The following is a 15000-nucleotide window of genomic DNA, read 5'->3' as shown; positions in this document are numbered from 1 at the left end:
ATGATAATATTATTATTATTATTATTAAAAACAATAATCATAATAATCATAATGATCACTACATAAGCGCTCAGAAAGTGCACCTCCGCCCTCTGGAGGACAGAAACACACACGTACCGCAAACGTACAAACAAACAATATAATATACATAATATTGTAGTAACAACAATAATATTAATACTACTACTACTAACAACAACAACAACAACAACAACAGCAATAATGTCAATAATAATATATATATATATATTTTTACCTTATAGTTTCCGATGGCGGAGGTGAGCAGGATGGATGTGGAGGCCCCGCCCCCTTGTTCTGGATTGGTGAACATGGAGATCTTGGCCTTCAGTACGGCGTTATGCTGCTCCAGGGTCCTGGCCTATGGGAAAGGAGATAGATGGAGATGTTAGCCTATAGGAGGAGAGATGGATGGAGATGTTAGCCTATAGGAAGGGAGATAGATGGAGATGTTAGCCTATAGGAGGAGAGATGGATGGAGATGTTAGCCTATAGGAGGAGAGGATACAGCACGGCGTTATGCTGCTCTAGCGCTCTGGCCTATAGGAGGAGAGATACAGAGCTTATTCTTATTCCTATTCTTACAGCATGGCATAATGATGCGCCAGGGCCCTGCTGTATCCTCACACACACACACACACACACTCACACACACACACACACGCCCACTCCCCACCTTGTCGATGAAGGAGGCGAACTTGTCATTGAGGGCCTGAAGCTCCTCCTTCTCCCGCAGTCGAGTCACCTGCAGACACACAAAGGCACAGTAGACATTTTATATATAATATATAATACACTACAGTACACCTAGACTATACAGTCGTGAAAGACCTGAAAGTACAGCACACATTATAACTGTATCTATCATGAAAACCAATATATGATCAACAATGATAAATTAACTCTGTATATGCCACTCCCATTTATCCTCACAGCAGTGATTAATGAAAACAAACGTAAGAGTTTGACTGAAGTGTTTTAAGCATTCTAAGTGTACAGTACGCAGTACAGCACAGAGTATTTGACCTCAGTATTTGAAAATGTCTCGTTACCGCCCTGAGTAGTAATCGTGGTAGCAGTAGTAGCCCAGTATTATTAGTAGTATTATAGTATAGTATTAGTAGTGGTAGTAGTATAATAAAGTATTAGTAGTAGTATAATATAGTATTAACAGAGAGAGTAGAGAGAGAGAGGTTCTGTTTGGCCATTGTTTCTGGGTTCTATAATTGCAAGGGGTGGGGGGGAAATACTAGCCAGGCAGCGCCCTTCTAGTGACGCAACACCTCTTGATTGCAAGTCTATGATAATCAGGCAAGGGGAATCCCCCTTTAGGCAGACCTAAGGACTGTTCTATTCAATGCTAGGAGTATTATGACACGCCCCTTTAGGCAGACCGGAACCTGGTCATGTTAGGTGCCCATAGCAACCTATTACATTGGCATATCTCTATACTTATAGGGGTAAGCCACTATTTTAGGGCTTAATACAGTTAAAATTGTTGGCCAGGGTTTATAAAGGTGGTAAAGTGTCTTATGTTTCATGTAAGCCATTGTCTTGCTTTAAGACAAATTAAAAGAGGTAGCATGTCACTAAGCTAGTGAAAGTCAATGGATCCGTGTAGCATGCTACAATGCTACACGGATCCATTGACTTTCACTAGCTTAGCGACATATTCCCTCTTTTAACTTGTCTTAAAGCAAGACAACACTTAACATGAAAAACAAGACACTTTACAACCTTAATAAACCCCAGCCAACGATTTTAACTGTATTAAGCCCCAAAATAGTGGCATACCCCTTTAAAGAATCTCTGGTATTAATGCTGCATAGCTTCACATCTCCTAGTTCCTGTACCTGCACTGTGTCCATGGAGGGGAGGGAGGGGTCTAATGTGGGCACAGCCAATCCGGCGCCTGCTCCTCCGACACCGCCCAATCCCGCGCCGGCACCCCCGACCCCTCCTGCTCCCCCAGCTCCACCGGCCCCTCTGGCTCCGCCCAGGAAGGCAGGGTTAAAGCCGTACCCTCCGATCTTGAACACCTTTCCCCCCAGACGAGCACGCAGCGGGGCCACACCCATACGGAACCCTGGAACACAAGGCAAGGAGAGGCAAGGGTTAAAGTTATATAATATACAGAAACCAGCAAGGAGAGGGTTAACGTTTAGAATCTATACAGAACCCTGGAACACAAGGTAAGGCAAGGATTAACGCCTTCCACATTATTACGCAAATGACATTTTTCGCTGTTTCCCCAAATAATCAATATAAATGACAGTCATCATAATTTTCAAGTCATCAGCCATTAGAGTACAATTAAAAAGGTTTTGAATGAACCTTTCCATGAAATGCTCTGTTCCAAACTATTACGCAAAACAGTTTTGTAGTGTTGTAATCCAAATGTCCTTCTTTTTTCTCATTTACATCAAAACAGTTGGAATATGGTATCTTCTAAATTACATTTCAATGTTCAAAGGGTAACTTCAGCCAATTTCAACATGCAGTTGTAATGCTCACAGCCATAGACCGCGGAACGTATTTGAACTAGGGGGGGCCGCAAGGGGGGACCCAGTTTAGGACGGGGGTTTGGGAAAATTGCGTTTCTTAGATGCAAATCCATGCATTTTAATGCATTTTTGCATGAAATCTCACGCCGGACAAGGCACTGAAAAGACGACGGACGGTCCATCCTACAGAAGGACGTCTGGTATGGAGAGAGATCAGTATCAATATTAAGAAATGAATGTCACACCACTCACCAATATATTTCGTGATCCACAAACAAATGTAATAACATTCGCAAATATAATTCATACATTTCATGATCCACAAACAAATGTAACAACATTCACAAATATAATTCATGATGCACAAATGAATGTAACCCCATTCACAAATGCCAGCGCAGTTCTATTAATTTGCAAACCGGTCTACATATATTCGCAAGCCCTATACATATTTGTGACTTCCATTGTATTTGTGTGTGGATTTTTGAGACTGTCCTGACGGTATTTGACACACAAATGTGCTCAGCCAATCACATCAGCCGGCGTTCGAGCGTAAGGTTGAAGACATTGCGCTTCTATTACGCAGAGCAGGCTACTAGTGCGAAGCCACCATAGATCTGTATAAATAACTGGAAGTAGAGCCATTACTGAAGTGCTCCCTGACGTAAACTCGGAAGCTTATGAAGTTACTGACTTTCACATCATCTTTGTACAAATATGTCTGGATCTGGACTAACGTGTGCCGTAATCGGATGTAACAATAACAGCAGAAAGCTAAAAATGTGGAAAAAGAGCGTATGTGCGCTTCATAGTCCACAGTTTAAAGAGGATTGTCCATGTTGTGTGCCCTACGGTGTACACCGCTTCCCCGGCCGTGCTGAGGATGAAGACATTCGCAAGATGTGGATTAAACACGTACACCGAAAGGACTTTGCCCCCAAACAAGTATTCAAGGGTATGTATTTTTATTTCTAGGTGGTTAGTGTAGTTAAGTATTGTAAGCCAGTGTCTATGTAAACTGGTGGCAACAATTATTTAGCTTGGCTAGCTAACGCTAGTTACTATTATTTAGCATTCTTTCATTAATACCTAAGTTTCCCCAGGATTGGGAAGAGCACCATGAGCCCCATGGTTATCTGTGCTGTGTGTCATGGTACATTTGTGTGCTTTTTTTCGATTATTTGTGTATGTGTGCCCTTTGAAATGAAAATGTGACCCTGGCAACTTAGCTAATTATTTTGTTATGCTAGCGGAGTTTTGGCAAGGCTAGCCAGGTTACACTGACTTTAACAAGAAGTCAGGCTAGGTTTTGGTAGCACCAAGAGCCCCATGGTTATCTGTGCTGTGTGCCATGGTACATTTCTGTGTTTATTTGCGATTATTTGTGTATGTGTGCCCTTTGAAATGGAAATGTGACCCTGGCAATTTAGCTAATTCTTTTGTTATGCTAGCGGAGTTTTGGCAAAGCTAGCCAGGTTGTGTGACTGACTTTAATAAGAAGTCAGGCTAGGTTTTGGTAGCTTTTGTTTTGTCCATAACCTACCCCAATTTTATTTTCATCTCATAAATCGACCAGCATGTTTGTATTTGTAATAATGTTTGCCATTCTATTGGAAATAAAGTGGTGGGGACAAGCTAGGTTCATCTCAAAAGTGGTAGGCCTATGGACATGTCCTAGCCTAGCGCAGCCAGACCCGGTCGCTAGGGGCGTCTAGATTTCTAGGCTAGACATGTCCCCCAACACCCAGACTGAAAATTACACCCAGACTGAAAATAACCCTTCCTCAACAAAAGATAATTTTCGCTATCCAACCTCAGTGTACATGTCTTGCTTTGTCCTGTATTTTGTCTAATGTATGTGAGAATGACTGCAGCCATGGCAAAGATAATTTTCTGTTTCATGTGTAACAGCCAATTATATATATTTTTTATCTCATCTTATTCCCACCCTCCTTAGGTGTGTGCGGAGTACACTTCCCTGACGGCAGACCAACGCAGGAACACCCATATCCCATAATATGGGATATGAATATAGTGTAAGTTTACATGTATATAACAAATAACTTAAGTGCTTTTTTCTTAATTACCTTAACCATATGTTGTTAAAGTACTTTTGGAGCGATTTGCCTCCAGACGTTAGACTCTCTCCCATCTGCCACTACTTTTTAATCTAGGCTAAAATAAAAAATAAAAAATAAAAATAAAAAAAACACACACATTTTCTTAACTTAGTTCTTGACTCTTAGTTGTTATGCTTTCTCTCCTTAAAGGGACAGTTTGGTCAATTTCAACATGCAGTTGTAATGCTCACACTACCCTGGACTTGTCAGTGCCTGACAATATTAAGAGTTATAAAATATTAAGAGTTGGCCTATGTTTCATTTTTTAAAAATGTAAACAAACGCTGCCCCCATTAGAATTGCTCATATCTCGGAAAGGGCTGAGCCGAAAAATGTGGCATCACCAGGTACTGACAAGTCAAGGGTAGCGTGAGCAATACAACTGCATGTTGAAATTGACCAAACTGTCCCTTTAAGCCACTGCTTTTATGTACCTAAATTGCCTTTCAACACTTGTGTCTTATTATTCCATGCAAGAGTTTACATCTGCTAATTGTAATATAAAGCAATGTGAAGTGAGATTTAAAGTGTTCTGTAGGACAGTGGCGTTGTAATTAACTGTTTTTAAAAGCTGTTGGTGTTTTTTGTTCCTTCTTATATTTATTCTCAGAAAGCACCGTCATGTGGAAGACCACCCCAAAGAGGAGATGTCTCCAGCCCCCAACAGAGAGACCATGTGATGAGCCTCCTGTGACAGATTCTGACACCGAAGTAGGGCATAGCTTGGAGGATAGCCTGTCTCCACACCAATGTGATGTTGGCACTCAGTGGCCAGAGCGTAGTGATCATGATTGTTGTTCGATGAAGTCAACAAAAGATGCAAGCACACAAACCGATCCTACACCATCACTGTCAGATCATGACATGGATGATAAAGTGTCAAAACTTTACACTGGACTAGACATCATCAGCTTTTGGCAACTTTTGAACACCATCATTGGCTTTCTTCCACAGTCGAAGACGTTCAAATTACCAGTCCATGAACAGCTAAGTGCTGGTCCTAATGAGGCTTCGGCTTGGCTACAGCCTGTGATATGTCCGCAATGTGGAGAGCAACACTTGCCAATTTCACAAGGGAAAATCTTATTTTTTGGCTCCCTCGAGACACTCTGAATAGAGTAAGACCTTCAAGTTTTCTTGAACAGTATCCCAATGCAACATGCATCATAGATTGCACTGAAATATTTGTCCAAAGACCGAAGAACTTGGGGAAAAGAGCAAAAACATACAGCAACTATAAGCATCACAACACCTACAAAGTCCTCTATTGCATAGCCCCCAATGGTTTTGTGATGTATGTGTCAAAACTGTTTGGTGGCAGAGCTAGTGACACTTTTATCTTAAACTGTGGATTTCTGGTGATCAGATTTTGACAGACCGGGGATTCACAATTGGAGATGTTCTTCCTCCAGGAGTGACATTGGCTATTCCAGCATTTACACGTGGATGTACACAACTATCAGAACATGAAGTCACAAGAACCCGCCGTCTCGCCAATGTCCGAATTCATGTTGAACGTGCAATAAGAAGGTTAAAATGCTTCAAAATTTTTGAGTAATGTAATTCCAGGTTGATTAAAACATGTTGATGACATTTTGACTATTTGTGCAGGCCTGTGTAACCTTCTTGAAATCTTACAAACATGTTTGGCATACACTACACTTGTCCCTGTCTGTAGGCCTACATGTCAGCATCATCTTCCAACTTGTCAGTGATACTATGCCCAAGATATTTTGTACTGCTTGACACACAGTGATTGCCCTGACAGGTAAAAACGTTGGAAAGACTTAAGATCCTGAACATAACACTTTTTTGCATTGTACTGTAGGCCTACATCAAACTCAACCCCATACTCAGAGCACACATTCAGAAGTTGCTGAAACTCAACAGCGCCGGGGGACATGGGCCTAATAGCCAGATCATCAAATGGTTGAAAACAGTGCATGTGTTTTATTGTCTGTGTATAAATCTCGTCATACATCCAGTGCGTTTTGTTTTTTTTAACAGACGTGTTTTCACAATGACACTCTGAGAATTTACTTTTGAACAAAGTGTCTTGTGTATAAAATGGTGTGCAGACAGCCGGAGTGTGTGTGTTGCGTAAAGGAACAAGTGCTTTGCAAAGCTGGTATGAAAGTGTAATGCTAGACTTTTGATTAAGGTAAAGCAGCATGTGTTATAGTACCAACAACTGAACAATATGCTACTTTGGTCATCAGCCTTTAATGTTTAAGCAGTAGCCTAGGCAAAAACTGTAACAAAGTAAAAACAAAACAAAGAAAATATAACTGCCGAATGAATTAAGAACCTGAATTATCACCAGCATTTGACCGGTTGTTAATTTAAAACCAGGCATGCATATGTATCTATATCTATCTTTAGAAATTAGGCCTACGTTAACAACAGGGAATCTTTATCTTTTCAGGTCAAGGTGGCCGCCTTGGCAATAGGGAAACTCTCTCTCTCTCTAGGCTAGGCCTGATCAGAAAGCAAGGTGTGTGTGTGTGTGTGTTTTTTTTTTTTTTTTAACCTCTGTCATTAAAGGGACACTGCAAGATTTATAGTTGTTTATTTCCAGAATTCATGCTACTCATTCACTAATGTTACCCTTTTCATGAATACTTACCACCACCATCAAATTCTAAGTATTCATTATGACTGGAAAAATTGCACTTTTCATACATACAAAGGGGGATCTCCTCCATCATTGTCCGCCATTTTGAATTTCCAGAAATAGCCATTTTTAGCTGCAAAAAGGACTGTACTTGGGCCATAACAGAAAATCTGAGTTTATTATTTAGTAAACTATCATGAAAAGATCAAATTTGGCAATAGGCAACCCAGTTACAATGAGCAGCATAGTTGCAGTACCCTTTTTGACCATTTCCTGCACAGAGTCCCTCTAACTGATAAAATAAAGCCTTGTTGGCCTCAACATGTCATTAATTTCACCATGTAAATCGTGCCTTGCAAGAACTGATATTTTGAGGCAGTGTTAAGACAGTGGGTTGCACCAGCTGATTGCTTAGGCTACTTAACCACAGCCCTTTTAGAAGACATCACCTCCCGTCCTCTCCTTGTGGTAGCGTCTCCAGCAATAAGTAAGGATTTGGCGCCCCTTAGTGGCAAGCTGTGCACCCAGCGATGAACAGACAGACAGACTGCAAAACTCAATCACATATTATGTGGCAGAGGTAATGATAAAAATGATGTCTGGTATAGTCAGGAGGTAATGAAAAAAAGCCAGTATAACATTTCCCAATCAATATAAGGGGGATAATGATTAATTAAATTGAATGTGTGACAGTGGCACCAGCTCTCTGTTAAGACTGGACACCACAGGTCAGCTCCTGTGTCTATTCCACAACACACTGCAGCAAGATTTTACATTACATTACATTTCACTTAGCTGACGCTTTCATTTGTTCAAAGCGATTTACAACTATTATTTTTCAGGGTATTGGTTACAGTCCCTGGAGTAATGTGGGGTTAGGTGACTTGCTCAAGGGCACTTCAGCCATGGATGGAGGTGTAGGGAGAGGTCGTGGGGGATTCGAACCAGCAACCCCTAGATTGAAAGACCAACTCTCTAACCACTAGGCCAGGGGTGTCAAACTCAAACTCACAGAGGGCCAAAATACAAATCTGGAACAAAGTCGCGGGCCAAACTCAATATTTACAACGGCCTAAAATTGTGCAAACACACTTAATCTCATAATTAAATTTCACAAACAGATTCCCATCGTAGTTCAAATGTGCCTGCAGATACTCTGTTGCAGTAGTGTGAGCAGTTTTACTGGCCTATGCCCAGCCCACTCATATTTTTTTTGACACATTACATTTTATGTTCAGGTCTTATGCTATATATTAATGGTGTATGTGGGCCAACTGTAATACACATTTGAAATGATCTTACGGGCCAAATGAAATGACTCTGCGGGCCAGATTTGGCCCCCGGGCCTGAGTTTGACATCCCTGCACTAGGCCATGGCTGCCCAGATTTCTCACAAAGAGCTGCATTGAAATGACATTAAGAACATTAGTGATTAATAACAAATTGCCTAGTAAAAAACACACCAGCAAGAGTCATTTAGTGTATGGGGCCATTTGTAAAGTGGACCAATGTAAGGTGTGTGTCAAATTTGAACAACCACCACCCCCCACCTGCAACTACAATGCTGCAGTTGGATATTGAGCACAAGTAGCTAGGTTGTTTTTCAGTTCAGCACATATAAAAAACACCATCAAGTAAGCACACAGTATTGAACTATATTAAATTCACTATCTGTATGCATTTTAATAACTGTGTAAATAAACAATTCAAAACCGCCAGGTTAATTCATTTTTCTTTAGCATTTAAGCCTACAGTATACGGTATGTCATACCTTTGTCAGGTGCACTGATTCTCATTGATATGATTAGATTAGATAAAACTTAATTGTCTGTTACACCCATGAAAAAGAAAATTGTCTTTGGCGTGGCTTCAGTGATTCTCACAGACATTAGACAAGGCTTGACCAAAAAAAAAAAAGACAAGACCACACAATACATGCATGCTGCAGCTGGACAGTTCATCTCTTGTTCAGTATGGTCACAGCTGAGGGGATGAAGGATTTCTTGAAAGATGATAGATATATACATATAACTGAACCAAGTGTTTCTACACCGTATTGAACAATAATCTTCTCAACATTAATCCAAGTCTCTCTGTTGGGGGCTGGAGACATCTCCTCTTTGGGGGTGGTCTTCCACATGATGGTGCTTTCTGAGAATAAATATAAGAAGGAACAAAAAACACCAACAGCTTTTAAAAACAGTTAATTACAACGCCACTGTCCTACAGAACACTTTAAATCTCACTTCACATTGCATTATATTACAATTAGCAGATGTAGACTCTTGCATGGAATAATAGTGTTGAAAGGCAATGTAGGTACATAAAAGCAGTGCCTTAAGGAGAGAAAGCGTCAATAACTAAGTTAAGAAAATGTGTGTGTGTGTGTGTGTTTTTTTTATTTTTTATTTTTATTTTAGCCTAGATTAAAAAGTAGTGGCAGATGGGAGAGAGTCTAACGTCTGGAGGCAAATCGCTCCAAAAGTACTTTAACAACATATGGTTAAGGTAATTAAGAAAAAAAGCACTTAAGTTATTTGTTATATACATGTAAACTTACACTATATTCATATCCCATATTATGGGATATGGGTGTTCCTGCGTTGGTCTGCCGTCAGGGAAGTGTACTCCGCACACACCTAAGGAGGGTGGGAATAAGATGAGATAAAAAAAATATAATTGGCTGTTACACATGAAACAGAAAATTATCTTTGCCATGGCTGCAGTCATTCTCACAGACATTAGACAAAATACAGGACAAAGCAAGACATGTACACTGAGGTTGGATAGCGAAAATTATCTTTTGTTGAGGAAGGGTTATTTTCAGTCTGGGTGTAATTTTCAGTCTGGGTGTTGGGGACATGTCCATAGGCCTACCACTTTTGAGATGAACCTAGCTTGTCCCCACCACTTTATTTCCAATAGAATGGCAAACATTATTACAAATACAAACATGCTGGTCGATTTATGAGATGAAAATAAAATTGGGCTAGGTTATGGACAAAACAAAAGCTACCAAAACCTAGCCTGACTTCTTATTAAAGTCAGTCACACAACCTGGCTAGCTTTGCCAAAACTCCGCTAGCATAACAAAAGAATTAGCTAAATTGCCAGGGTCACATTTCCATTTCAAAGGGCACACATACACAAATAATCGTAAATAAACACAGAAATGTACCATGGCACACAGCACAGATAACCATGGGGCTCATGGTGCTACCAAAACCTAGCCTGACTTCTTATTAAAGTCAGTGTAACCTGGCTAGCCTTGCCAAAACTCCGCTAGCATAACAAAATAATTAGCTAAGTTGCCAGGGTCACATTTTCATTTCAAAGGGCACACATACACAAATAATCGAAAATAAGCACACAAATGTACCATGACACACAGCACAGATAACCATGGGGCTCATGGTGCTCTTCCCAATCCTGGGGAAACTTAGGTATTAATGAAAGAATGCTAAATAATAGTAGGCCTAACTAGCGTTAGCTAGCCAAGCTAAATAATTGTTGCCACCAGTTTATGTTACATAGACACTGGCTTACAATACTTAACTACACTAACCACCTAGAAATAAGAATACATACCCTTGAATACTTGTTTGGGGGCAAAGTCCTTTCGGTGTACGTTTTTAATCCACATCTTGCGAATGTCTTCATCCTCAGCACGGCCGGGGAAGCGGTGTACACCGTAGGGCACACAACAAGGACAATCCTCTTTAAACTGTGGACTATGAAGCGCACATACGCTCTTTTTCCACATTTTTAGCTTTCTGCTGTTATTGTGACATCCGATTACGGCACATGTTAGTCCAGATCCAGACATATTTGTACAAAGATGATGTGAAAGTCAGTAACTTCATACGCTTCCGAGTTTACGTCAGGGAGCACTTCAGTAATGGCTCTACTTCCAGTTATTTATACAGATCTATGTTGGCTTAGCACTAGTAGCCTTCTCTGCGTAATAGAAGCGCAATGTCTTCAACCTTACGCTCGAACGCCGGCTGATGTGATTGGCTGAGCACATTTGTGTGTCAAATACCGTCAGGACAGTCTCAAAAATCCACACACAAATACAATGGAAGTCACAAATATGTATAGGGCTTGCGAATATATGTAGACCGGTTTGCAAATTAATAGAACTGCGCTGGCATTTGTGAAGGGGGTTACATTCATTTGTGCATCATGAATTATATTTGTGAATGTTGTTACATTTGTTTGTGGATCATGAAATGTATGAATTATATTTGCGAATGTTATTACATTTGTTTGTGGATCACGAAATATATTGGTGAGTGGTGTGACATTCATTTCTTAATATTGATACTGATCTCTCTCCATAGTCTGGCCACCCCAGGCCATAATCGCAAGAGGGGGTCTGTGTCACCAAAATTTTAGGGCGGACTAGATGCATAGCCGAGGCTATGCGCGGTATAGCCTACATGGACACGCATACATCATCACAGAACGGTGCAGAATAAAATGTTCTGCACCTCGTTGGTCGCTGGAAACGCAACTGAAAAACGGTGGGCTTGCTTGTACCAGTAGCCTACTTAAGCTATGAGAATCACTGAACACAAAGAAGTGAACCTTCTGTGGTGCTTGGTCAGATGAGTGCATTGGGGATAGGCTATGTTTGCTGTTTTATCGGAGTTGGGCGCGCGCACAACAGAGAGAGAGAGAGAGAGCGAGAGAGAGCGCGGATACATCACGTTGCCAGGATGATTTTACTTATGTCCAAACAGCCAACAAAACTAAAAGAACCAAATCCAAGTGTTTAATAATCACATCAGCATGACTCACCTACACTGCCCCTTACATTGATGGAGGTTGCAAAGATGACTGTAACTTTCTTGGTAATCCACTATTAAAACCTTTCGATGGATAATGGTTGGCAGTATTCCTTGCTGTGTGTTCTTTTTTATGGGCGGTGACACTGTACTTGGCAGCGGTGATTGTCAATACAAAAAAATAAGCAGAGCTTTTGTTAAACTTTCGTGTGTGCTCTACATCCCCGCGGCACGCTGCAGGGAGCACTGAAGCACCATTCTCTGCTGATCGAAGTCGATAAAAGCGCATGCGACCCTACCCGCGCTTTCAGATGAATAAGTGGCAACGCTTGCTGTACGTTCCCGCGGCAACCTGGCTTCTTTGCGTCGCTGTCTGCTCAGCGAAATGATTAACTGATTAACCGTTTTAGACGGTTTGGTGAGACCTTACTCAACCTCGCCTATACTACTTCTTCCTCGCGATTTTCAGTGCTGCGCTATTGCTTGGAACTCCAGATTTTGCAACATTCACGCGCATGTCAAATATTAATATTGGTTAAGGAAATATTGGTTTAGGGAAACGCTTTATTGCATTATTACAGCGAGAGTTGTGTTTAAGTTTGATATTATCCACGGGTTTTGACTTTTTTTAAAGTCCTTCATTCATTTATTTTTCAAAAAGTTACCCGGGCCACGGCCCCCCTGGCCCGGCCGTTTCCGCGGTCCATGGCTCACACTACCCTGGGGTCCGTTTCTCGATTCTTGTCGTTGCTAACCGTCTTAAGGCCGTCTTACCATTCCGTTGGATTTAGTGGTGAGCATTGCTGTCGAGAGAGAGAGTTGAGTCACTCTTACGAAGGACTTTGCTAACGTCGTTAGCAAAGACGCTTTCGAGATACGGACCCCTGGACTTGTCAGTAGCTGAGATTTTTTTTTTTTCTCAGCCTTTTCCGAGATCCTGGCCATTGTAATAGTAATGGGGCAGGTGTTTGTTTACATTTCAAAAACACATCTCGATTTATTCCCAAAAATATCCAAAAGGTTATGCAACATCAGCAGACAACCAAACAGCGATAGCTTCTGGGAAAAGATTTGGAGTAGGCCTATGTAAACAAAAGCTCCCCCCATTAGAATGGGGCACTTAAGTCACAACCTCTACTTCCTGGTTCATGGGGCAGAGGGAGTCAAAGAATAATTACTGGGCTTGAAATGAGTGGTTTTTTGACAACAATCCAAACCTTGGACCTCCACTTATGCACCACAAGTCCACCACGACTCGCCTCGTTCACTTTCATTCAATTTTTTGCAACTGTCTGCCCCATGAACCAAGAAGTAGAGGGCGTGACTTAGGTGCCCCATAGCTCAGATCTCGGAAAGGGCTGAGCCAAAAAACATGGCACCATAGGGTACTGACAAGTCCAGGGTAGCGTGAGCAATATAACAGCATATTGAAATTGACTGAAGTGGTCCTTTAATATGGAGAACTATATCCATTTTGAAAGATTTTGGGAAATTGACCATTTTGTTTTGGGCATTCCACTGCATCACAACATGCATTTTAAATAGGTATAAACAGTATGTTCTCAGCATATTTATATGGCAAGAATTCACGCATAGATGATATGACTTCTGAAGAGTCATTTCCAATAACAAAATGTAAAAGTAAAAAATGGTGCATATATCGTTTTGCATCGAAACATATTTAGATTGTTTACAGAACCCTGAAACTCAAAGCAAGGGCTCATTGTCATATTCATAACAACAGCAATAACTAGACTGCCTGTGCAGTCGCCTTCGACTGCTTAAGGTATATCCCCGAAACGCGACGCTTCCAGTCCCCCATCATTCCTACCACTCCCGTCCACCATTTCGTAAACGTATGATACATACAGACGTGACATGACGTGCATAGGCTTAAAACCAAACGACTATTGTGAAAATGAAGCAAAAAATGGGGCAAATGGTAATACTGTTTTAATGGTTCAGTGGATATACCACATTAGGTACAGTGTAATAACCAGTGTAACAATATTTAATACAATGTAATTTTTTACTTACATCATGTGTTTGTGCGTAAGTGGTATTACATGGTATTGCATATTGTTACACTGATATTACACTATATTACATGGTATTGCATACTGTTACACTCGTTATTACACTGTACCTGATATTGCATATTGTTACACTGGTATTACACTAGTATTACATGGGTTGTTACATTGGTTATTACACTGTACCTAATATGGTAGATTCACCGAAATGGTGAACCATTAAAATAAGGTGTTACCGGGCAAATCAATCCACCCAGTCAGAAGTTATGGGCCAAATGAAAATTCCGCCATTTTGAAAGTGTTGTCTTCCAAACTCGAATCAGTTCATGAACCTACCCTAGAGCATTCACACACCAAATCTGGGACAAATCCATCCACCCGGTCATTAGTTATGGGCCAAAGAATAATTCGGCCATCTTGAATTCAGCCATCTTGAAAGTGTTGACCTCCAAACTCGAATCAGTTCATGAACCTACCCTAGAGCATTCACACACCAAATCTGGGACAAATCCATCCACCCGGTCAGAAGTTATGGACCAAACAAAAATTCAGCCATCTTGAATTCAGCCATCTTGAAAGTGTTGACCTCCCAACTCGAAGCAGTTCATGAACCTACCCTAGAGCATTCACACACCAAATCTGGGACAAATCCATCCACCCGGTCAGAAGTTATGGACCAAACAAAAATTCGGCCATCTTGAATTCAGCCATCTTGAAAGTGTTGACCTCCAAACTCGAATCAGTTCATGAACCTGCCCTAGAGCATTCACCCAAAAAATGTGGGACAAATCCAAACATCCGTTCAAAAGTTATCGCGTTAACACGAAAGACCTTACGCGGCGGACGCGGCGGACGCGGCGGACGCGGCGGACGCGGCGGACGCGGCGGACGCGGCGGACGCGGCGGACGCGGCGGCGGCGC

At 41.3% G+C, this 15000-nt stretch overlaps 1 protein-coding gene and 2 long non-coding RNA genes across 4 annotated transcripts in view; 1 reads left to right on the top strand and 2 right to left on the bottom strand.

Moving 5' to 3' along the window:
• si:dkey-183i3.5 (uncharacterized protein LOC566445 homolog) overlaps nt 1–15000 on the bottom strand; it is a 28650-nt gene that overhangs the window by 11421 nt on the left and 2229 nt on the right. The window contains exons 2-4 of the mRNA XM_063202291.1: nt 1872–2104; nt 695–763; nt 257–379 (exon numbers count right to left, since the gene is read on the bottom strand). Of these exons, the coding sequence (XP_063058361.1) occupies nt 257–379; nt 695–763; nt 1872–2104 (425 nt within the window). The remainder of the gene's footprint in view (nt 1–256; nt 380–694; nt 764–1871; nt 2105–15000) is intronic.
• Nucleotides 2760–7096, top strand: LOC134451894 (uncharacterized). Of its 2 annotated transcripts, XR_010035305.1 has the most exons (4): nt 2760–3477; nt 4480–4558; nt 5253–5353; nt 6471–7096. It is a non-coding gene; the product is annotated as an uncharacterized LOC134451894 (long non-coding RNA). The 2 variants fall into 2 exon arrangements; XR_010035304.1 differs by lacking the exon at nt 6471–7096 and having other exon boundaries at nt 5253–6400.
• Nucleotides 7416–11423, bottom strand: LOC134451893 (uncharacterized). Its single transcript, XR_010035303.1, has 3 exons — nt 10845–11423; nt 9817–9895; nt 7416–9407 (listed from the first exon to the last, which is right to left on the bottom strand). It is a non-coding gene; the product is annotated as an uncharacterized LOC134451893 (long non-coding RNA).

Source organism: Engraulis encrasicolus, chromosome 7, assembly GCF_034702125.1.
Source record: "Engraulis encrasicolus isolate BLACKSEA-1 chromosome 7, IST_EnEncr_1.0, whole genome shotgun sequence".
NCBI classification, from domain to species: Eukaryota; Metazoa; Chordata; class Actinopteri; order Clupeiformes; family Engraulidae; genus Engraulis; species Engraulis encrasicolus.
Note: the sequence above shows the minus strand (reverse complement) of the source record. Positions and strands in the feature narration are given on the sequence as shown.